Source organism: Narcine bancroftii, chromosome 3 (assembly GCF_036971445.1).
Source record: "Narcine bancroftii isolate sNarBan1 chromosome 3, sNarBan1.hap1, whole genome shotgun sequence".
NCBI lineage: Eukaryota > Metazoa > Chordata > Chondrichthyes > Torpediniformes > Narcinidae > Narcine > Narcine bancroftii.
The window spans coordinates 369,163,393-369,189,275 of NC_091471.1; the positions used below are offsets into that span (position 1 = coordinate 369,163,393).

The 25,883-nt window shown below is 38.9% G+C and overlaps 1 protein-coding gene across 10 annotated transcripts in view; it reads right to left on the reverse strand.

Annotated features, from left to right (window-relative positions):
- LOC138759590 (alpha-1,6-mannosylglycoprotein 6-beta-N-acetylglucosaminyltransferase B) overlaps positions 1 to 25,883 on the reverse strand; it is a 619,678-nt gene that overhangs the window by 160,487 nt on the left and 433,308 nt on the right. For all 10 annotated transcript variants that reach the window (XM_069930278.1, XM_069930274.1, XM_069930271.1 and 7 more), the window contains one exon: positions 14,411 to 14,542. In XM_069930278.1, coding sequence (XP_069786379.1) covers positions 14,411 to 14,542 — 132 coding nt within the window. The remainder of the gene's footprint in view (positions 1 to 14,410; positions 14,543 to 25,883) is intronic.

The following is a 25,883-nucleotide window of genomic DNA, read 5'->3' on the forward strand; positions in this document are numbered from 1 at the left end:
TGCATCTCACAATTTACTGCCCACTTCTACATAAATGTTGTTACTGAGGCTGTTTTCAAAGAGAGTTGAATGTTTAACACTCTCCAAATAAAGTCCAAATGGAGGATGGATCATAAAACTTTGGCAGGTTTACAAGCCTCATATGGTTTACCATGAGAACATTGTTTTGTGAGTGCCAAATACCCTGTTCTAGGACTGAAAGGATTCTAATATCACATTCAGCTAATATTCTCAGTGAATCACATAGATCAATGCCTAATATACTGAATGAAATCATTTTGTGGAATCTAGGCATATTGATCCACCTCAATTAACTGAAGGGGAGTTTTGGGTGACAGAGGTGTTGACTGAAGATCTGGCAAATGACTTCAGCATGTGATCTATATGATGAGAGCAGCATGAAAGGTGATAGAAGATATCTGGAATTCAAGCAATTAGCAGCCTCAAGCAACAGGCAAAAAAAATCACAGAAAATAAATAGTTTACCAATCATACAATAAATACATAATCTCAAGCAACTGAAAAATCCCCAGAGGTGCCAGATACCGGAGCTTTTACTGTATTTGCAAACTGGACTGGTACTCAGATGACTGGAAATCATTCACAAGCTAAGCAGCCTTACCATCTTTCAGCTGCAGCCCTTGGCAGTATCTGCAGGCGAAGTAGCTGAAAAGTAGAACGAATAGCAAGGAATGCAGTTGAGGAAGAGGAAAGGAGAAGGCAAGTTGGACAGTCCCTCTCTGTCCAAACTGTTCATGAAAAACTCATCTACCTTTGTACCGTAGATTCTAATCAGGTGTTAGTTGTCTGAGGCTCCAGTAATAACTCGGAATCCAATCATCGTAGCACGACCATGTCCAGGACCATGGTTGGATGAACTCCAAACTCTGTACATATCCACTTGCTGTATTGGTGCCAGATTCCTTCATTTTCCTTGACAGTGAATCCAAGCAGTCTGGTAGGCCCGTGAAGGATTCAATTACTTCATTGCACAAATCTTCTTTCTCACACTGAGCTAAAAAAGACCTCAGCAGAGATAGAACCTAGAATATTACAGCACAGTCTAGACCTTTCGGCCCATGCTATTATGCTAACGTTTGGAAATCCATTTCACAACAATGAATTTTTCTCTACCTGGCACCATAACCCTCTATTACATCCCTGTGCCTAGGTAAGAGTTTTTTGAATGCCCCTTTGTATCAGCCTCCACCACCACCACCTCTGGCAATGCATTCCAGGCACCCATCACTCTTGAGTAAAAAAACTTATTTTTGATATCTCCGCTAAATTTTCCACTGCTCACCTTAAACAGATCTGCTATTTGTTATTGTCGCCCACAGGATAAAGGTGAAGAAGGCACAGACATGAAGGAATTTATAAAAGGATGGATCCCAAAGGTCCTGGGAATGACAGAAATGCAGGAAGAAATGGAAATAGAAAGGGCACACAGAGCATTAGCTCCGAAACCACAGGCATATCAAAAACCAAGATCCTTCTTAATAAAATTTTTGCGATACACGACGAGAAAATATACTGGAACGGGAAAGGAATAAAGTTAGAGAAGAAAATAAGACATTGAAATACAAGGGTCAAAAATATTTTTTTACCCAGACAAAATTTTTGAATTCTTAAAGAGGAGGAAGGAGTTTAATACAGCAAAATCGATTTTATGGAAAAAAAGGTTACAAATTCATGTTAAGGCATCCAGCCATCCTTAAAATATTTATACCTGGGGAGCAAAACCGACTGTTCTCAGATCCAGAGAAAGTGCAAGAATTCGCAGAATGTTTGCAGGACAGGAGAAGAGATGAAGAGATGTAGCAAGAATGAAGAATGGTGATAAAGTATATATAAAGATGTAAAAACAATGTATATGTAAAGAACTAAAGAGGGAAAAGAGAAGGGAAGGAAGGGAGTAAGGGGAAAAAAGAGAGAGAGAGAGAGTTTTGTTATATGTGTTAAAAAAGTGTTTTCTGGAGAGGGCTGGGTAGAGGGGAAAATAACCATCACTGCAAAATCAGTTGACCATGCAAACAAGATCACAATGAAAAGGGGAGTTGTGGTTGCCTGGCAAGGGAGATGGGCAACTCAGGGGGGGGGGGACAATTTGGGTTAAGGTATTAGTGGATGTGCGAACATCGGGGGTACTTTATGTCTTAAATGTGTTGTTGTACATTAAGTGTAATAAGAGAAAACTAAGAAATGAAAATGGGGAAAAGGGGGATGGAGGTGGTGAAGAGGTGGAAAAGAGGTGTATGCAAGATACAAGATGGCCATGTTGAACTATATGACCATAAACATTAATGGAATACATATCCAAATTAAAAGGAAGAGGCTACTAAATTTATTGAAGAAGAAAAAAATAGATATAGCATTTGTGCAGGAAACACATCTAACTGAAGCGTAACATAACAAACTAAAGAGAGATTGGGTAGGACACGTAATGGCAGCATCCTATAATTCAAAAGCTAGAGGTGCAGCCATACTAGTTAACAAAAATGTACCAATCAAAATAGAGGAGGAAATAATAGATCTGGCAGGGAGGTATGCAATGATAAAGTGTCAGATAGACTCAGAATTTTGGAATTTGCTCAAAAGTTTATGCAGGATATTTTTTTAAAGATTGCAGACACACAAGGAAATATATTGATAGGAGGGGATTTTAACCTTAATTTGGACCCAATGTTGGATTAAACTGGACAAAAGACAAGTAAAAAGAATAAAGTAGCCAAATTTATGGTTAAATCAATGCAGGAAATGAAACTTATGGATATATGGAGGAGGCAACACCCAAGAGAGAAGGAATTTTCATATTATTTGAGTAGGCACAAAACTTACTCAAGGATTGATATGTTTTTGTTGTCAGCCCATATTCAAGGGAGAGTTAGGAAAACTGAGTATAAAGCTAGACTACTATCAGATCATTCACCCCTATTTATTAGCAATAGAACTGGAGGACATCCCACCAAGAACATATAGATGGAGGTTAAACTCCATGCTACTTAAAAAACAGGAATTTAGGGAGTTTATTGAACGCCAAATAAAACATATTTTGAAATAAACACAGGATCAGTGAAAGACAAATTTATATTATGGGATGCAATGAAAGCCTTCATTAGAGGGCAGATAATAAGTTATATGACTAAGATGAAAAAAGATTACAATCGAGAAATTGAGCAGTTGGAAAGGGAGATAGTAAGTACAGAAAAGGAATTAGTAAAAAGGGATGATATAACAAAAAGGAGAGAATTGGTGGACAAAAAAATTAAATACAAAATATTACAAACGTACAAGGTGGAGAAGAACATAATGAAAACAAAGCAAACGTATTATGAACTGGGAGAAAAAACACATAAAACAGAACAAGTAAAAAGAACGATACTGGCATCAAGGAAAAAGGGACAAACAAATTAGATATAACCCAACAGAGATTAATGAAAATTTTAAGGAATTTTATGAACAATTGTATCAAATTGAGAACGAGGGGAAAGATGATAAAATAGAAGAATTTTTAGCTAAAATTGAACTGCCGAAATTGCAAGAAGAGGAACAAAACAAACTAATAAAACCATTTGAAATAGAGGAAGTACAGGATATATTAAAAAAGCTACCGAACAATAAAACACCAGGAGAGGATGGATTTCCAATAGAATTTTATAAAACATTTAAAGAGTTATTAATTCCTCCTCTCCCGGAAGTAATGAACCAGATAAAAGAAACTCAAAACTTGTCAGATTCATGTAAGGCAGCAATAATTACAGTAATACCAAAGACGGGGAGGGTCCCTTTAAAACTAGCATCATATAGACCAATATCTCTACTCAACTCGGATTATAAGATAATAGCAAAATTATTAGCAAACAGATTGGCCGATTGTGTACCTAAAATAGTAAAACAAGATCAAACTGGATTTATTAAGAAAAGACGAACAGTGGACAATGTCTGCAAACTTATTTATCTAATCCACGCAGTTCAAGGAAATAAGAAACAAACGGTGGCTGTTGCTCGAGACGCAGAAAAAAACCTTTGACAGAGTAGAGTGGAACTACTTATTTAAAGTATTACAGAAGTTTAATCTACCAGAAAAATACATAAATTGGATTAAAGCATTGTATAATGGACCGTTGGTGTAAATGGATATGTATCGATTCACTTTAAATTAAATAGGTCAACTAGACAGGGATGTCCACTATCCCCCTCATTGTTAGCCTTAAAACTGATAAGAATAGAAAATAAAATAAAAGGGATAAAATAAAGGAGAAGGAGTATAAAATCAGCTTATTTGCAGATGACATCATAGTGTACCTAACAGAACCAGAGATATCTCAGTAAAAGAATTACATAAGAAATTGAAGGAATATGGAGAAATATCGGGGTATAAGATCAATGCAAATAAAAGTGAAGTGATGGCAATGAGTAACACAGATTATACAAAATTTAAAAAAGAATCATCATTTAAATGGCAAGCACAAGCTATCCGATACCTAGGGATCAGGTTAGATAATAACTTAAGCCACTTGTACAAACTAAATTATCAGCCACTAATAAAGAAATTGCAGGAAGACTTAGAACAATGGAAAGAATTACTGCTAACGTTGATAGGGAGGGTAAACTGCATTAAAATGAACATGTTCCCAAGGATACAATACTTTTTTCAAACATTACCAATTCCCTTAACAGAAAAATTCTTTAATGAACTAAAGAGAATAATAAGGAAATTCTTGTGGAAAGGGAGGAAACCAAGGGTAGTGTTAGATAAATTAGCAGAGAGGTACGACCAAGGTGGTTTGCAGTTACCAAATTTTAGAAACTATTATAGAGCCGCACAATTAAGGTATTTATCAGATTTTTACCAGACAAGGGAAAAACCAGCCTGGACTAAGATAAAACTGGATAAAATAGGGGAGAAGGTACCGGAACATATACTTTATAAGTGGGATGAAAAGCTGGTGCAATATAAAAACTCACCAGTACTGCATCATTTACTTAATACATGGAAAAAGATCCACTTAAAAGGAAAAAAACGAATGATCAAATACCAAAATTACTACTGACTCAGAATCCGCTAATCCCTTTTACAATAGACAACCTTTTCTTTAGAGAATGGGAGAGAAAAGGAGTCAAAAGAATAGAAATTTGTTTTTTGGGAAATAATTTATTAACATTTGAACAGTTGAAGTATAAATATGGAATAACTCATGGTCTTCTTTGTCTTTGGCTTGCCTTCGCGGACGAAGATTTATGGAGGGGGTAAAAAGTCCACGTCAGCTGCAGGCTCGTTTGTGGCTGACAAGTCCGATGCGGGACAGGCAGACACGGTTGCAGCGGCTGCAGGGGAAAATTAGTGGGTTGGGGTTGGGTGTTGGGTTTTTCCTCCTTTGCCTTTTGTCAGTGAGGTGGGCTCTGCGGTCTTCTTCAAAGGAGGTTGCTGCCCGCCAAACTGTGAGGTGCCAAGATGCACGGTTTGAGGTGAGATCAGCCCACTGGCGGTGGTCAATGGGGCAGGCACCAAGGGATTTCTTTAGGCAGTCCTTGTACCTTTTCTTTGGTGCACCTCTGTCACGGTGGCCAGTGGAGAGCTCGCCATATAACACGATCTTGGGAAGGCGATGGTCCTCCATTCTGGAGACGTGACCCACCCAGCGCAGCTGGATCTTCAGCAGAGTGGACTCGATGCTGTCGACCTCTGCCATCTCGAGTACTTCGACGTTAGGGTTGAAAGCGCTCCAATGGATGTTGAGGATGGAGCGGAGACAACGCTGGTGGAAGCGTTCTAGGAGCCGTAGGTGATGCCGGTAGAGGACCCATGATTCGGAGACGAGCAGGAGTGTGGGTATGACAACGGCTCTGTATACGCTTATCTTTGTGAGGTTTTTCAGTTGGTTGTTTTTCCAGACTCTTTTGTGTAGTCTTCCAAAGGCGCTATTTGCCTTGGCGAGTCTATTGTCTATCTCATTGTCGATCCTTGCATCTGATGAAATGGTGCAGCCGAGATAGGTAAACTGGTTGACCGTTTTGAGTTTTGTGTGCCCAATGGAGATGTGTAATTTAAAAAAATAAAGTCACAATGTTTGAACAAATTTGGGAACCATCATGGAACATATCAGAGAGAGCTTGCCTACGACCTCCATCCCCTAAAATGAGAATGAAAATGATGAGAAGATAAAATGACTAGATTCAGTGTATAATAAAAAGAAGACATATTTTTATTGTTTATTTTTCTTTGTGTGAAGATATTGTTTTATGGTTTTATTGTATTGTATATGTTGAATATTTATGGGCTTTGGAGGGTGGTGGGTAGAGGGGAGGGAGGGAAAGGGGGAAATAAAAGAGAGTAAAGACCACTATGTAAATTTAATGAAAAACATTTGTACATATTTTGGTTGATATGGTTCATAGTGTGAAAAATAAATTAAAAAAAAAGCTTGCTTTATACAACATGCTCTCCAATGAATCCTGGTAAATCTCCTCTGCAAACTCTCCAAAGATTGTGCAGAAAGTATTATGTGTGACCCTTCAGTGAATAGGCACCTGCGATATTCTTTCCCATGTCGTCCATACCCAGAGTCTCAACAGGTGAGGATCCTCCTTAGTGCTGCCTTCAAATCAAGCAGAGGCTTGAATCCAAGCAGATGCCACAACTGTGCAATGAATTAGGCTGTGTTTGCATGAGTAACTTTCAGCTGTCTTTCCACCACTCCTTAACTGGTCTTTTGGACATCTAAAAGGCAGAAGAGTTGGTGATAAGGCATGATGTGCGGAGGAGAGTGAAAAGTAAGAAAAAGCTGAGTGAGTGTGGATTTAGGTATGGTTTAGGTGTGCAACGAGGTTTAGAGCTCTGAGGATAGTATTATCCTTGTTGCTCTCAGTTCTGCTGACTGTAGCTTCAGCAACGTGCTCTATGTGAGGTTTTCGGAGAACCAAGATTCAATTCATTGCCATGTAATAAAACAGGGTCATATTGCACAAAATTGCGTTGGCTGCTGTAAAGCAGACAGATTCGCCATCAGCAGAAATTGCCTGAAGCTCCTATTACAGTCAGAGAAAAAGAAGCAAAAGAGAATTCCCCCCCAGAGTCACTGAGTGTGTGTGGATTTGCCTCCAGCGCTCCTGCAGTCTTCATAGCCACACAGAGTCCAGTCCAAACCATCAGCAAACTGAGCTACAGATCCGAACCTCCGACACAGTCAGGAACCATTCAGCGCCTTCGTTACCCCGACATATCTGGGTTTCCCTAGTCCACAGCCGGCATGAGTCCACTGACAGCAGTCTTCTGCAGCCCACAGCCTCCATGGGTTCCTCGCCTCGAGTTGCCTGTAGCCCGTCACTTGCGTGGGTCCTTTAGCCACAGAGCCCCCTCGTTGGTCTGTCTCCATGGCCACCATCCCATGGGTCATCTGCTCTGCTTCTCCTTCCCATGTGGGAGCAGAGGGTAATGTTCCCGTTTCCTGGTGCCCTACGCCAGTCCTCCGCTTTCCTGGAGTCTGCAACCCTTCGTGGCTGCTGCCGGTCAGAGATTCCCCCATCTTTGGCGCAGATCTTGCGTACGCTGGATTTGAAATAAAAGTACCACCAGATCCTTTAATGGAGTGTGGAAATCCTGTGCGGAGCTGACGGCAGTCGGACTGGGCGGTTGAACCCCGTGGGAGCGTGGTATCTCTGCTCCTCGTTCTCCGTGGGTCTGCACCAGCGGCAGCACTGCTGTAACAGCAGATCCGGCAGCACCACCATTTCACTGGGCACTTGTCCTCATGCCATAGTCTTGCTATTACATCCGGTTGTGTAATCTGATAGCATGTGGTTTACAAGTAGCAGGAAGCACATGATTGCGAGGTATGAATGCTGTTTAAATTTACTGCTATAAATTTGAACAATTTGTGAAGCTCATGGTGCGAACAGTTGAATAACAGAATATGCACTTACTGACCTTGACAATATGTGCGAGGTAGTTGAATTTCTCCATGGACTAATCCTGATACTGAGTTCCTGAATTAGCCATTTCCATTACTTTCAGATACAGGACACCGCCCCTCCTTTCCATCTCCTCATGCAGATCTCCGATGCAGCAGCAAAAAAAAAACAGTGGAACTGTTTTTTTAAAATCTTTGTTTATTCACTTGACTTTCTTTTAAATAGAAAAAAGAAAAAAAAAAGAAAAAAGAAAAAAGGACGTCACGGTTAACGTAACGCTGTTACAGCGCCAGTGATTGGATCCAGGGTTCAAATCCCATGCTGTCTGTAAGGGGTTTGTATGTTCTCCCTGTGAGGGTTTTCTCCAGGTGCTCCAGTTTCTCCCATCCTTCAAAAATGTACTGGGGGTGTATGCCAATTGGGTGTATTTGGGGTGGCACGGGCTTGTGGGCCTAAAGGGCTTATTAATGCGCTGTATGTCTAAAAAAAAATTGCTCTCTCCCATGTCTGCCCTTCTGCAATATTTTCAGACTCTGGCTCTATTGTAAATAGTCAGACAATATTTGTCTCATCCATTTGCAGCTTGATTTTAAGCAGTTCAGGAACCATTTAAAGCATGCCAGACACTTATATATTAGCCTCCATCCAACCAATGAAAAAGCATCAGTACATTCATTATAATGACTAGACATCACAATCTTCATGTGCTGACTGCATTACAGTCAACAGGAACTAACAATGTTAACCATATGTTTGTTTTTCAATACTAAAGTTCTGGATCCTTATCGATCACCTCAAAATATTTCAGAATCTTGAAATCATTTACCGTTTTAAAAGCTTGCCTATATCCATTAAATTGCTATTATTTTCATATATTTTTAATTGAACTGCATAGGGTGGAAATACCAATAAATATAGCAATGGATACATCTTTATCATCTGTGTAATTCATTTCATGTCATCTTTATTCTAAATCTTGTGCCAAAACTCAATTATAAATACTTTTGGCATATTCAATGTCACTCTTAGTTAGTTGTTTGTTTACACTATCATTGTGAGCTGGCAAGAGCCAATTTACGTCAGAGATTTTTTACAAGTCAAATAGAAAGGCTTCACACAGGACCATAAGGGATAAGCTGTAGAATTTTACAGTAACCCAAGGGAAACAATTAATTGCTACCTGCAACCGAATTCATTAAGAAGCAGAGGTCCTTGAGAAAAGGAAAGAAAATGTAACATCATTCTCCACATCCAATTCTTTAGATTTGTCTAGTTTGTGAGTCACTTATGAGCCCAAAATCCTAAATTAGCACCCGAAGCTGCTGCTGTCAGTATACTAGAAAGATAAAAAGGGGAACACTCCTCCAGTGTTGTAGGAAATATATTTGTGTGCAGCAAATAATCCTCATGAAGTTCACTGCTGTGAAGTTTCTTGGAGTTTGCTGAATTCAGGATAAGAGTTGGATTTTTCCTGTAGCATGTTAAAAAAGACTTCAGTTTTCAGCCTTTCCCATTCTAACCTCTTCCAAAGATGTGGCCTTACCTGCTGAATATTCCCAGCATTTTCTGTTTTTATTTTAGATTAGAGATTCAGAGTACATAACAATTTGGAATTCAAACAACCAGTCGTCTCAAGCAACTGGCCAAAAAAAAATTGAGAGAAATAAATAAAATAAGGAAGAATAAAATAATAAGTCAAAATACATGTTTAAAATTGTACATGTTCTCTGAAGTCACAAATAAACCTTTGGTGAAGATGAGAGCAAATATTCAGCCAGCGGAGAGCTTTGCTCATAGCATCTGTTTGAATAAAATTTGAATAAAGTTGTGCTTGAATAAAATGGTGTGGTCCAGGATGAAAAGCTGGCGGATGCCACTCACCATTGGGGTGACTCTTAGTGTGTCCTTATCCCTGCTTAGTAAGAGTAACACCAATCAGAGGCTTTTTCTGAAAACTTGGGGGAGAGGGCTGGCTAATTATCTATAATATTATTGTTCATCTTTCAGGCGGCTCTGTGGAGGGGGAGGAACCTGCAGATGCAGCGACGGTTAAATGTTTACAAAGAATGAAACTAAAAATAAAGTAAAATACTTTAAGGTTTATATATTCATGCAAATGGAAGTTTGTTCAGTGTAAGTACAATATAGTATTTTAAACTGTTCCTTCTTTATTAGTTAGGCATGGCAAAAGAAAGTCTCAAGCAACCAGAAAATACACTTATCCAGCATCTACCAATCCTCATTGGTGCCAAATACTAGGGTTTTTTTTAAAACTGTTTCTTATTATTTGGCAAGTAGAGAATTTGAAGAAAATGACTCTGGTGCCGGACTCAGACCTGCTGCATTTTTCAGATTTCTAAAATTTTGCTTTGTTTCAAAGTAACAAAATGTGATTTAGAAGCAGAGAGCCCAAATTGTCTTCATCTCTAATCACTGCAGAAAATAGACACATTTTGTGATTTATCTTCCTTAACAGAGAAATTGACTTGGATGCATTCGAGCCAATGCTATTTTCTGCCCACTGTTCATTTCCACCTACAGTGATTTAGATGTGGCTTATCTTGAGATAAGAAACAGTCTGTTCCAGGGAAAGCCTTCAGTAAAGTGAAAAATGTCATTTTGATGATAACAGGCAATCCATGACCAAAAGTTTCCCCGGAGAACTTTTATGTAAGTCTTGTGTACGGTGACTAATGTTTATTTATTTCCATCCCCTGTATCAGAATTCTGAGGCAATTGTGCATTCAGGGCAACAGCTCACTACTGTATATTCATTAAGGTATTTTTGGAGGGCATAAATTTTGAAACTCAACATTCCTGGTGCAAATCTGTGCCTACAAAAATAAAAATCAATAATTCAAGATTTAAAAGTCACAAAGTAATGATAATTTATAGGTAGGATTTTAAAATCCTATTGTGAAGAGGCACGCTGTTTTCTCCTCTGTCCTCCATCTTTAATTTTCAATTCTGTTTTTAAACAAACTTTTTTTGTAATAAGTTATAGCTGTTTCTTTAGAACATAGAACACCACAGCACCATACAGGCACTTCAGCCCTTGATGTTGTGCTAACCTATATATTCCTACAGAAACAAATAAGCCCTTCCTGCCTCTATTTTTCTTCCATCCATGTGGCTGTCTGAGTCTATGAAATGCTCCTAATGTTTCAGCCTCCACCACCATCCCTGGAAACTCTCTATGTAAAAAAACTTACCCCTGACATCTCCCCTAAACTTCCCTCCCTTCACTGTGTACAGATGTCCTCTGGTGTTTGCCATTCCCACCGTGGAAAAATGGTGCTGGCTGTCTACCTTATCTATGCTTCCTAGAATCTTGTAGATCTCTATTAGTTTCCTTCTCTCATCCTTCTTCACTCCAAAGAGTAAAGCTCCAGCTCCACTAACCTTGCCTCATGAGACATTTTCCAGTCTAGGCATCATCCTGGTAAATCTCCTCTGCACCTGCTCCATAGTTTCCATATTCTTCCTTTAAGGAGGTGACCAGAATGGAACACAATATTCTAAGTGTGATCTCGGCAGAGATTTGTTGAGTTACAACATGACATCTTGTCTCTTGAACTCAATTCCCTGACTAATGAAGCCCGTAGACCTTCTTAACTATCCTATCAACCTATGTGGCATCCTTTCAATTTGTTCTTTTGATTCAATAGAACAGCCATGAGTTACATTGACTGGCCAGAACTCTAAAGTTAGAAATCCTGTGCACAAGGAAATACATGGTACAACAACAATGTTCTACAGCCCTAACAATTTACCACATTGAAATTAACACCTAGCACACCTTAACAACATTAATTGTTGATCTGTTTATGTAACAAGATGCTTCCAATTTAAATAATCGCAATGGTATTTCACAAAAATACTATCCCCAAACCAGAAAATATTTTTAGAGATAATGCTAGCATTTACATTGCAACTTTGTGGAAGTACTGGATTTACAAGCACAGATAAGAATTTTAATTTTTCAGTGTCTATTCAGGGAGAAAAGACTTCCACTGAATTCCCAGAACATCATTTGCAAGGGTGCAGTGATAATTTTCTAGGTGCCAGAGCGCACCAAAAAGGGCATCAAGGTCTCACGAGATCTGGCGTTGGTGGGCATCATGTAGTATTTGGTGTTGTACATTTGAGAGTGAATGGTAGGACAAGGAAGGAGGACAACTGGTCATGGAAGAAACAGGTTCCTTGTATGTCCAGAATAGCGCTCAGCAGGGTGAGGGTGGGGGAGGGGGGGTGGTGTGCGGTGGCCCCATGAGGTTCTGGAGCAGAGCTCTGGTGAGCACTGGCAGCACTGCACCCTCCCATTTGTGCAAGTTGAGAAGACCCTTGATTTTAATGGGGGAAAAAAATCAACTGTAAAGAAATATAATTACAAGCTAATTTTTTTTTTTTAAATTTGGGTTAAACTACATTTAATTGTTTCCTTCTTAGAATCATTGAAACATGGAGGACTGAAATGCAACCATTAGGCCCATCTCATCCATGCTAGCTGTGATCTCTATCTACACCAGTCCCACTTGCAAACATAAGGTCCGTATGTGTCTACATCTTTTCCATCTAAGAACCTGACAAATACCTTTTAAACATTGCAATTGTATCTACCTCAAACACCATCTCAGGGAACTCATTCTAGATATTCACCACCTAAATTTTAAAAAGAAATTTTCTTGAGAAATATTATATTTTTAATAAAACTTTTAAATCATTTTTTAATATATGTTGACAGAGGCTCCAGACAATTGTGACAGCTTGTAGGCCTGGAGCCATGGCTTAAATGTTGCTCAAGGCATCTCGAGGGAATGAGCTCACCAGTTCTGATTGGAAATGTCTTTCACTCCAATGCTTTATCAATCAACAGGAACCCAATTTCTCAGGGAAGAGTGTGTCAGACTTCTGGGTAAGAGTGGCCTTCAAATACAGGCAGCAGGTGAGCTCAAGTGCCTCAAAAGTCACAAAAAACCCAGATTTATAAAAAGAAATCAATTATTTTTAAACACACATTCTCCATCATATCACAAGGTATAACATGAATCGAAGCAGAGATCTGGACCCCCTGCAATTTGCCTATCGTCACAATCGTTCCACAGCAGGAGCAATATCATAGGCTTCTCCACTCAAGTCTAGATCACCTCAAAAACCATTCATGCATACAACTGATCTTCAGCGACTACAGCTCAGCTTTCAACATGATTATTTCCTCAGTGGGCCTCTGCAAGTGGATCTGATTTCCTCATCGGAAGACCACAGTCAGTACGAAATGGAAACAATGTCTCCTACTCACTGACTATCCACACAGGTGCACCTCAAGGATGCGTGCTTAGCCTATTGCTCTACCATCTATACACCCATGACTCTGTGGCCAGGCACAATTCCAATGCTATCTACAAGTTTGCCCATGACACCACAGTTGTCCGCAGAATCACAAATGGCAATGAGGAAGTGACAGGAGGGAGATAGATCAGCTCGTTGAGTGATGTTACACCAACAACCTTGCAATAAACAATGGCAAAACCAAGAAGATTGTGGACTTCAGGATGAAGTCAGGAGAACGTGATCCTCATTGAGGGTCAGTAGTGGAGAAGGTCAAGAACTTCAAATTCCTGGGAGTCAACATCTCCGAAGATCTATTCTGGAGCCTCCATGACGATGCAATCACAAAGAAGGCTCACCAGCATCTGTACTTTGTGAGGTGTTTGAGGAGATTTGATACATCACCAAAGACTTTTGAAAACTTCTACAGGTGTATTGTGGAGAGCATTCTGGATGGTTGCAACACTATTTGGAGGTGCCAACACTCAAGATGAGAAAATCTCCAGAGGGTTGTTAACTTGGCCTGTGACATCGCAGGCACCAGACTTCAGTCCATCCAGGACATCTACAAGAGGCAGTGTCTTAAGAAAGCAGCCTTTCTCCTCAAGGCCACCACCACCCAGGCCATGCCCTCTTCACTCTGCTGCCATCGGGAAAAAGGGACAGGAGCCTAAAGATAAGCACCCAGCGGCACAAGGGCAGCTTCTTCTCCGCTGCCATCAGATTTTTGTGCACTATTTTTATTTATTTTTTGTATGCTGGTTTATATGAATGTTTACACTGTGATGATCCTGCAAAACAATTAATGTTGTGATTTGTTCATGACAATAAATTCTGATTCCGAGTTCAATTTCAAAATACAGGATGTCACTAAAACTCTGTAAAGAAAAATCAGCTTTCTTACCTCATTAATTGAAAGCTTCCTCAACAACCAAAATTTCTATTGCCAACAAATAATTGAGTTTAACAATGATATATTAAGTTTAGAACAAATCAGCTCCCACTGCTCTACATCACCCTTGTTGTGAAGCATTAAGTGGAGAAACTATTGGTATTAAACTGACAAAAATACACATAATTGACTCAGTTAAAATTTAGTAAATGCATTGCTCATTTATTGATTTTACATTTTCCTGAATGGACCAATATTTTGACAGATTTTATCACTTACTTGTACTTTTTGAAGGAGAGGCCCATGTGTTGTTTCATTTGTTGAAGTCCATGGTAGTCTGTATAAATTATGTCAAAGGTTAATGGTCCAGTCAGAGGGCAACTTCCTCTCCCAGGAGGTACACCTAGGAAACTAATCATCAGGAACAATAAATATGTGGCTAAAACAAGTTATCTTATACAAACTAAGTTCTTTCATTCTAACAAAGACTGTGAGCAGTAAAATATGTATTGAATTACACTGGACTAAATCTCAGAAGCTGAATTCCAGGTGAAGCCAGTACTACCCTGCATATTTAGCAAAGATTGAATTTCTAGTCAGGTATTTCAAACTCATATAAAAAATGTATTTTTGTGTGTAAACTCTGAATCTCAAAGGATTGTGGTATTAAATAACCATAACATGCTCTGGGCCTCATCTGCACAAAGCTCCAGAAGAAAGTCAATCCAAAAAGAGTCCTCTGAGCTCTTGCCATTGACAATGCAAGCTACTACAAATGTTATTTATTGCTCTTTGGTTACCTCTGAGACAGTTCTTCAAATCAAATGGGTTAGTCACTCATGATATTTATTGACATAAGGTTCAACAGTCAGCATCTGTAAAGAGATGCAGTTCATGACATTGCCAAACTGATAATGCAAAATGATCAAGATACAAAGCAGATGAGTTTCCTTACACATTTCATTTACTGTGATATTTTCACTCAGCAGAAGCTGCATTTTACTTGCAATTTTGTGAGTGTGTTAGGATTTGCTGTTTGGAATATACACATAATTTGGATTGTCAAATGGAAGTGGCAAAGCTGCAAATGAATCAACTTGTGAAACAAATCTACTGGAAAACAGATATATTGCAGAATTTAATAAAATAATCTATCAAACGGGATCAAACACAGAACTAACCCTTGCAGACTTTAATGTTGGAATTGTTGACTTTCAGAGCATTATCAAGATGTGTGAATTAGTGTCAAGAATTAATTTATTGCCAAGGTTGCTCTGATAGGCAGTGAGAAGCTTTGCACTGGTCTAGCAATGCACTTGGTGCATTGAAGACACGGCTAATAACCATCCACATTGGTGTCATCACATATGGGTTAGCTTGACATAAATGTGATGACAACAGATGTTGTTCTACAAAGTGCCCTGGTGGTCTGTATGAGCTTATAGAACTGTACATGTGCTTAATGGTACTGAGACAAAAGACAGAACCAAGCAACCAATCTTCCTGAATCAAAGTGCCAAAGTATTACATAAGACATCAATTAGGAGTTTGAAGCCAGTTCTCGAGACCTACAGAAAGATCCTTGCTATCAGGTAATTATTGTCAGTTTCAACATTACAAATATTTATTAAATATTTTGAATCTCTTGAATTACAACTTTTGAAGAGAATAAAATTTTGGAGTGAAGAGGTAAAGTCAGCTCTTGAATGAGAGTGCTATTATAAAAAAAAACAAATTGGGTCAGGAAAATTTCCATTTTGGACTCACCTCAGCCCTGGTGCTGGAAGGAATGGTAATAATAAGGCACAAGGTGTGGCCATGATCTCATTAGTGATTAGCAAAAAAATGATCAACTCTGGTCGTTTGAGGGATGGCCTTACGCACAAACAGGATCTGGTTGGAAGTCAAACATGAAAATCTGCAGACACTGTGAATGAAGTAAAAACACAGTGCCGGAGAAACTCAGCAGATTAGGTTTGGTTTGGTTATGACTCCTCAGATGGTTCAATACTCTCCTGGGATATGGGTATAAATTGAAAAAAAGCAAGTGTGAAAAAAAAATGTAAATGATCTTTTCAAAATAATTCCCTGATGGCCACAATCCTGAACTCTGGAAATCATGAAGAAGTCTTTGTAAAACCAAACCACACTTGGATTTCCAGATCACATAAAATATCTTGAAGCCAAAGCTCATTGATTCAAATTGCCATCAATCCATTGCCACCTGCCTCGATAATCTCTCCTTGAATACAATGTTTTATCAAGGGCATTATGAAGACCCAGCTGATTGGGGAGTTACTTAACTCTACACAAATATTCTTTTTCATTCGTTTATTTTGGGATTTGAAAGAAACCAATGTTCAACCAAGCACAATAATGTTTAGAATCTGTCAATCTGCACTCATTTCTTAGAAAGTAAATTGATTTTCAATAGGCTTCTTTGTTCAATATACAAGGAGATGACAAAGGATTATTTTTCCATGTATACTATACACTTTTGTGTTCTACAGCACCATTATTTCTGCTAACTCCAACTGACAATATTGTCAAGTGACGGACAGTGATATATCACCACCTAGTGGCTGGCATCAAAATGAATGGGATTTGCCACACTTTAAAATAATTATTGAGCTAGGTTTCTGGTGTCTATGGAAACAACAATGCGATGACATGCAATGGTTTTATGGGGCACAATACCTATGTAAGAATATTAATTCAATTCAGGTAAAAACATTTATTCCGTGATATGTATTATTTTGTGGGATATTTTTGTTCACCGCAGTGACACTGCTCTAGGTTATGAAAAGGACCTTAAATGTAATCTAAATTAACTGACAGAATGTTTTAATTTTATAAATTAATTCTATGGCTATAGGCCAATTGTATTCTTTCTCCTCCCAAATGGGAGTTTTTTTTGTCTTTTTTTTAATCTTTTGCTCACTTTGTGCCAATTTTCTCCCTCCTTCTGCAAAAATCTGTCTCCTTATTGCAACATTTCCATGGATCATGGATATTTTCACTTGGCCATTTGAGTTTAAAGAGATTTTATAATAACTGTTGGCAAACTTCAATTACATTGCAGTTGAGCTAAAACCGATTACCACTGAAGGTGCTCACACTGAGAGCAGTAGAAGATAGTCACAAGAAACCTGATTAATCTTTTCCTCATCATTTCAACATTTTAGAGCCCACTCTTTGGTTCTTATTTTCTTAATGTCATGCAAACTAAGAGCTTTTTTGTTGCAGCTAATTGTGCGGGGCAAGGAAATACCTCATGAGGAAATTCGCTCACCTTCTCGAATGTGGTCAATTGTGAATGTGTGTAAAATGTACTGAACAGCTTCTCAGTTAGCTTGCACATATTAATTTAGGTTAAGAATGAGCAAATATTAGAGCAGACATTCAAACAATCTTCTCCACAAAGTGGGGCAGAATACATGATCCTTGGATCAAATGCAAATAAAGGTAAAATTTCCATTATTGTCACGTCATACTACATTTAGAATGTAACATCCATAAAATTCTTTAACTTTGTCTATCGTAAGGAAGACAGAGAGTCGCCACTTTGTCCCTCACAGAAATGAGGCCCCAGCAAGGAACGAACTCACGATCTCTGGTTTACAAGACCAGTGCTCGAAGCTATCGAAGTGCGAATTAACCACGTTGATGATTAATTCTTGTATGCTTTATACTTTACAGCCTTTGTATTTACAGTGCAGGAGGCAACATTAAGAAGGAGACTGAAGCATATCAAAAAGAAATATGGAAAAGAATTTCCATGGCACAGATTAAACAATAAGGGGAAATAAGGTCAGATGCAGTCAATGGAAAAAATGACGAAAAAGAAAATTGAAAAAAAATCCAAAAATGGAAGTTTAATCAAAGGGAAATATTACTGTTCTAATAAAAGCAAAGAAAAAGGAGCCCAGAAACACTCAGGAAGGAGCACATATACTTGTCCTTCAAGTTTGAAAGGGCAGAACATGGATTTCCATAGAAATGCCAATTTGACTTGGGTTGCAAATTGCACATTCTCAGTCAAGAAATTGGAAAACTGCATATTATTGTAACTATTTTTCATCGACATGAATTTCTGTTAATGAGGCTGTCACATGCTCCACATTTTGAGAAAATGTAAAATCTCTGTCGAATTATAAAGCAGAGTAAAGTCTTCATTCCTGATTTCTCAATTCCCCCAATGACAGATCTGAGTACTCACAAACTAGCCATCCTGCTGTTTCAAAGTTTAAACTACTGCTGAAGAATTAAAGTGCATTGTCAGCCAGCTGCCACAGCACAACAAATCCCTGTGGTAATCTCAACTTCAGAGAAAGGAGTTCTCAAGACTCATTGTCCATAACTTTGCCAGGAATTGAATCTTAAAGCTATAAATTTCCACTGAGTTTATAACTGGCTTTAAAAAGCTATAAATTTCCACTGAGTTTATAACTGGCTTTAAAATTGGCAGGTGTTGTTCAGCTAAATTTGAGCAGAAAGGAAGAATACTCATTAATGGTTTACTAGTTGTTGAAAGTGCTTTCAATTAATTGGGTCATACTTAAAATGATAAAAGAACATAACTATTAGTGATGAGAGAAGGAGGGTGAAGAGCATCTTCTGCTGCTTCAATTTTTGTAATTTGCCAATGAACTTTCAGAATGATAAATGGTTAGGTTTATTGAAATTCTACAGTTGGATCAGATGGATGTAGAATTAATGATCTGAACTTTTTTAATTTAAAATACCTCTTGGCCATTTATAATCTTGAATGTGGGTGCACACAATCAGAACTGAAGCCTTTTTCACTCAACACATCAGTGGTCACAAGTTCCTTTCAGTGTGCTCTTAACTTAGAAATTAGGTTGTGTGATAATGTTCAATTGCTTAAGTCAACGTTCAGATTTATTGTCAAAGTATGTCCATGATATCATATACAACCCTGAGATTTTTATTTCCCTTTGGGTCAGGCAGAATTTCTACTTATCAGTAACTGTAAACTATACACAATAAGAAAAAAATATATCAACAAGAGAAATGTTAACAAATTGACTGTGCAAATGCAGGAAAATAAATCTTCAGTAATCAATAATAAGAAAGCAAAAGTCCTGATTGAGTTTGTTGTTGAGGAGTCTGATGCTGGAGAAGTAGCAGCTGTTCCTGAACCTGGTGGTACAAGTTTTGTGGCACCTGTACTTCTTTCCTGATGCCAGAAGTGAGAACAGAGCATGTGCTGCCCGGTGTGGAAACTTGTTGATTGCTTCTGCTCTCCACGTCAGTGTTCCACAGAGATTTTTTAAAATTTTTATTTTTTAAAATTTTTTATTTTTCGCACCATAAACCACATTAACCATGATACACACTTTTTCCTTTTCAAATATATACAGTGCCATTTTTTGATGTACTGGCTGTGTTCACTACCTTTTGCAAGGCTTTCTGCTCAGAAGTATTGGTGACACCATAGCAGGTCATAATGGAGCTGGTCAGCACACATTCCACCACATATCTGTAGAAGTTTGCCAAGGTTTGCAAAGACATATCAAACCTCTGCAAACATGCTTTCTTCGTGATGACAATAGTATGATGGGTCTAGGAATGATCCTCTAGGTTAGGACTCCAGGAATTTAAATTTTCTCCCTCTCTCCACCTCTGATCCCCCAATGATCAATGGATCCTACACCTCTAGTTTTATTTCCTCAAGTCTACTATCAGCTCCTTGAGCTTGCGGGCATTGAGTGAGATTGTTGCGAGTACATTATTCAGCCAATTTTTCAATTTTCCTCCTGAAAGCTGACTGACCACATTCATTTAAAATAAATGGTCCAATGTGGTATTAACATGCATCCTTAACACAGGTTAATGGAACCATTTATACTGGGTAGTTATTTCATACTAACTTGCTAGGAATTCTTAATATGTTAGCAAACATCATGATTTCTTGGCCAAATTTGCAAAGTTGAACCTTAAATATCTTGAAAATTCCTATCAAACAAATACTTGCCATGTGGTTTAACCTTTGGAGTCCAGGCATAATACTGGTAATTGAACAACATTATCCCTCCAAAGAAATATTTCCTTGTTGGGATTTGGTTGCCAGAAATACTCCCAGCACATCCTACATGTACAGCTATGGTATCACTTGCAGCTCATTGCACTCTACCTGTTAAAGATATGAGATCAATATTCTACCAGCATTTCAGTTTATTTTTGACACTAATTTTTATTTATGTGGAGTTTGATTTAAAAAAAAACGTGTCTTTGTCAATTTGGACATGTCATAAATCTAGATGATCTTCCTGAAAAGTCACCAAAATGAAATTGATTAATGGATTTAAATACCCAATTTGATATCCATTTGAGATATTTTTCGATAATCTACGTCCCCTTTTTTTCCATTCTCATTACAATGATTCCTTTGCAGTAAAGGATTAGTTTACAAAAGAAAACATTTTTTTCCCACTGTATGATCTGCACAAAACAGGAATGGTTGAAGCCTGGCTAATGTGTGAAATAATTAATTTAGAATGTTTATAAACTGGCATCCCTACAGTATGAGGAAATATAGAAATGATGAATAGAGTCATTTACGTTGACAGCTTCCTGCTGACAGCAGCTGCTAAGTCCTCAAGAAATTTATGAACAAGGACCTGCAAGTTCTGAGAAACAGCTAAGATGACAGCTAAGGAAGTCTTACTTTGAAAATTAAGTTCACCAACCTGGCATTTTCTGAAACCAATGTTCCACATAAAGGACACTGTTTGACCTGCTGAACTTCTCCAGCATTTTGTGTTGTTACTTCAACCACAGTGTCTACAGAATTTTGTGATTTACTTCAACCCATGAGGATTAATTCTGAATAAATTTGATCTTATCTATCGCTGTAGAATTTTCTTGAAAAAAATTATACCCAAGGACAAATGATGACACCAAGAATGCCAACCATAGTAGGAATGCCAACATATGCAACTTGCATGACACTTCTCAATTTGTAGGTCAGAACAGACTTTCAATCACATTATGGCTCAGACGGCAAAGTCCTCCTCAGCGACAAGATCTCCATCCTCAACCGATGGTCAGAACACTTCCAATCTCTTTTCAGTGCCAACCGCTCAGTCCAAGATTCCGCCCTGCTCCAGCTCCCTCAACAGCCCCTAAGGCTAGAGCTGGATGAGGTTCCCACCCTGGATGAGACATATAAGGCAATCGAACAACTGAAAAGTGGCAAAGCAGCAGGTATGGATGGAATCCCCCCAGAAGTCTGGAAGGCTGGCGGCAAAACTCTGCATGCCAAACTGCATGAGTTTTTCAAGCTTTGTTGGGACCAAGGTAAACTGCCTCAGGATCTTCGTGATGCCACCATCATCACCCTGTACAAAAACAAAGGCGAGAAATCAGACTGCTCAAACTACAGGGGAATCACGTTGCTCTCCATTGCAGGCAAAATCTTCGCTAGGATTCTACTAAATAGAATAATACCTAGTGTCGCCGAGAATATTCTCCCAGAATCACAGTGCGGCTTTCGCGCAAACAGAGGAACCACTGACATGGTCTTTGCCCTCAGACAGCTCCAAGAAAAGTGCAGAGAACAAAACAAAGGACTCTACATCACCTTTGTTGACCTCACCAAAGCCTTCGACACCGTGAGCAGGAAAGGGCTTTGGCAAATACTAGAGCGCATCGGATGTCCCCCAAAGTTCCTCAACATGATTATCCAACTGCACGAAAACCAACAAGGTCGGGTCAGATACAGCAATGAGCTCTCTGAACCCTTCTCCATTAACAATGGCGTGAAGCAAGGCTGTGTTCTCGCACCAACCCTCTTTTCAATCTTCTTCAGCATGATGCTGAACCAAGCCATGAAAGACCCCAACAATGAAGACGCTGTTTACATCCGGTACCGCACGGATGGCAGTCTCTTCAATCTGAGGCGCCTGCAAGCTCACACCAAGACACAAGAGAAACTTGTCCGTGAACTACTCTTTGCAGATGATGCCGCTTTAGTTGCCCATTCAGAGCCAGCTCTTCCGCTTTGCGGAAACTGCCAAAATGTTTGGCCTGGAAGTCAGCCTGAAGAAAACTGAGGTCCTCCATCAGCCAGCTCCCCACCATGACTACCAGCCCCCCCACATCTCCATCGGGCACACAAAACTCAAAACGGTCAACCAGTTTACCTATCTCGGCTGCATCATTTCATCAGATGCAAGGATCGACAATGAGATAGACAACAGACTCGCCAAGGCAAATAGCGCCTTTGGAAGACTACACAAAAGAGTCTGGAAAAACAACCAACTAAAAAACCTCACAAAGATAAGCGTATACAGAGCCGTTGTCATACCCACACTCCTGTTCGGCTCCGAATCATGGGTCCTCTACCGGCACCACCTACGGCTCCTAGAACGCTTCCACCAGCGTTGTCTCCGCTCCATCCTCAACATCCATTGGAGCGCTTACACCCCTAACGTCGAAGTACTCGAGATGGCAGAGGTCGACAGCATCGAGTCCACGCTGCTGAAGATCCAGCTGCGCTGGATGGGTCACGTCTCCAGAATGGAGGACCATCGCCTTCCCAAGATCGTGTTATATGGCGAGCTCTCCACTGGCCACCGTGACAGAGGTGCACCAAAGAAAAGGTACAAGGACTGCCTAAAGAAATCTCTTGGTGCCTGCCACACTGACCACCGCCAGTGGGCTGATAACGCCTCAAACCGTGCATCTTGGCGCCTCACAGTTTGGCGGGCAGCAACCTCCTTTGAAGAAGACCGCAGAGCCCACCTCACTGACAAAAGACAAAGGAGGAAAAACCCAACACCCAACCCCAACCAACCAATTTTCCCTTGCAACCGCTGCAATCGTGTCTGCCTGTCCCGCATCGGACTTGTCAGCCACAAACGAGCCTGCAGCTGACGTGGACTTTTTACCCCCTCCATAAATCTTCGTCCGCGAAGCCAAGCCAAAGATGGCTCAGAGAACTTAATCCTCCCGCCTTTCTCATTTAGATGAAATCAACAAGATCCAGAAAGTCCAAGCACATTTAACGGAGATTAGAAAAAAAAATCAGGAAACACTTATAGTACTCGAGAGATCAGAACACAAATTTTAGTGTATCTAAAATTAGTTTACAACATTATGATTGGCATAGATGAGTAAATGCAAGTAGTCATTTTCCACTGAGGGAAGGTGAGATTCAAACCAGAGGACATGGGTTAAGGGTGAAAGGGGAGACATTTAGGGGGAACATTAGGGGGGGGAATTCTTCACACAGAGAGATGGGAGTATGGAACAAACTGTTAGCTGATGTGATGAATGCGGATTCAATTTGAAAAAAAAAATTAGTCTTAACTTAGAAATTAGACTGTGTGATAGTGTTCAATTACTTAAGTAAAAGTTCACATTTATTATCAGAGTACATACATAACATCACATACAACCCTGAGATTCTTTTTTTCTGTGGGGAGGCAGAATTCCCACTTATTGGTAGTCAAAAAAAAACTATACACAGCATATACATGTAAACAAATAAAGAACTGTAAACAGATAATGAATGCAAACACACGAACTGCAATACAGAGAGAATAAAAAAATCAATAAAGTGCACAAGAGTCCTTAAATGTCTCTGATTGAGATTGTTGTTGAGGAGTCTGATGGTGGAAGGGGAGCAGCTGTTCCGGTACCTGGTGGTGGGAGTCTTGTGGCACCTATACCACTTTCCAGACGGTAGCAGCAAGAACAGAGCATGTACTGAGTGGTGTGGATCCTTGATGATTGCTGGTGCTCTCTGACAGTAGTGTTCTCTGTAGATGTCCTCAGTTGTTGGGAGTGTTTTGCCTGTGATGTCCTGTGCTGTGTCCACTACATTTTGGAAGGATGGGGTACTGGATACCAGTGGTTTTACTGTAATTCTTTATCTACCACAGATGCTACTTGACTTGCTGAGTTCTTTCAACAGATTGATTTTTGTTCCAGAATGCTGGCATCAGCAGTTTCTCGTGTGTCTAATTTTTAAATTAAATTTATTAAATAAGAACTGGATTCCAATTACTGAGATTGCATTGATGAATTGGTATCTTCAGAGAAAAAAATCTTTTTTGTTTCAATGAGCACCATGAAGAAATAAGTTATTGAAAAAAATAATAATTTTGAAAAGATCACCTGAACTTATTTGATTTAGAAAACATGATGAGGGAAAACATGTAAAATTTGACTTTGCCCTGCAAGATCCAGAACTATTTGTCCCTCAGTCTTGTCTAATGGTATTGTGGTGATATGTAATTTCACCGCTAGATCACCAGGGGTCATCCCGGAGACCTTGTATATAAAGCAGTCCAGAGCTACGCTCTAGCCTTCCAGGTTTGTCTTGCAAAGAGAAAAGACCTCTTAGTGTACATATTAGTTTATTAAAGCTGTCTTACACTCGCACTGCTGGTGTGGTTATTGTCAGTACAGGTATAATGCAAGATATGACGTAAGAATGCAGAAAATATGATAAATCTGTTAGGGAATTCATTACTCAGTTGGCTGGAATTCCATTGATATGTATCATAAAGTTAAAGAATGGAGATTAACAAGGGGTAACATTAAACCCAGAGTCGATGAGACAGTCCAAACCATTGACAGCAGATGATACACCAGGGAGCTTGTACTGGTGAAAAATTGCCACAATCAAACATCACAATCAGCCAAATGCTAAGCCAGATAAAAAAGTAGTTTACCATGACTAAAATTCTGCTCAGAGAATGTTTTTTAAAACATTTTATTTAATATGCCATACATCCAGTAACTATGATTATTGTAATATATCAAAAAAGAACAAATTGATTACATAAATGATGGTTTTCACCCTACCCCAAAACCCCTCCCTCCCTCCAACTCCAACTCCCTCCAACTCCAACTCCCTCCCCTAAGAAAACAAATGTACAAACTAAAAAAGTAAAAATTTTTAATAGGTATTAAATAAAAAGCAAGAAAAGAGAAAGTTAAAAAAAATATCTTTGGATTGCAGAGAGAGATGTCATCCAGTACAATTCATCAGTTCGAACATAAACAAACAGAGGAGAATTCTGCAGGGCTCAAGGAATAAAAGGGATATCACTATAAATTTAATCCCATTATTTGACTGTGTGAGCACCAAATTTGTAAAAACATAGCATATTTATTTCTTAAATTATAAGTAATTTTTTTCCAAAGGAATACAACTTTGAATTTCAGTGTGCCACTTTGACAGAGTTAGATGTATTCGATTTCCAAGTAATTGCAATACATTTTCCTCACTACTGCTAATGCTAATTTAGAAAATTTCAATTGATAAATTGATAATTTCAATTTAGGATTTGTACCTTCAATATTTCCTAGTAAAAATAAATTGGTATTTAATGGAAAAAAAAACTCCTGTAACTTTTTCCAAAAAGTTATCTATAGCCACCCAAACAGGTCTCTCATTGGGGCAAGAACACATTGAATGTATAGAACATCCAACATCTCACCACACCAAAAACATTGAGAATGTTTGATCAGAATTAGGATTCTGCTGATGAACTGAAGGTGCATTTGAATAGAGCTTCTCAAGGTGCAACATTTCTGACTAACTCTTGAACAATTTTTGCATCATTCCACTCATATTTGATTTGCAGTCAGCATAATCAAGAGAATTACAGCATTGATTTGTAGTGTGGCAGATGCAAAATGCACAACATAGAGAGCAAAGTCAGAGACAAGCAAGTCAGTGTTATTTAAAAAAAACCAATATATTTATTAATAA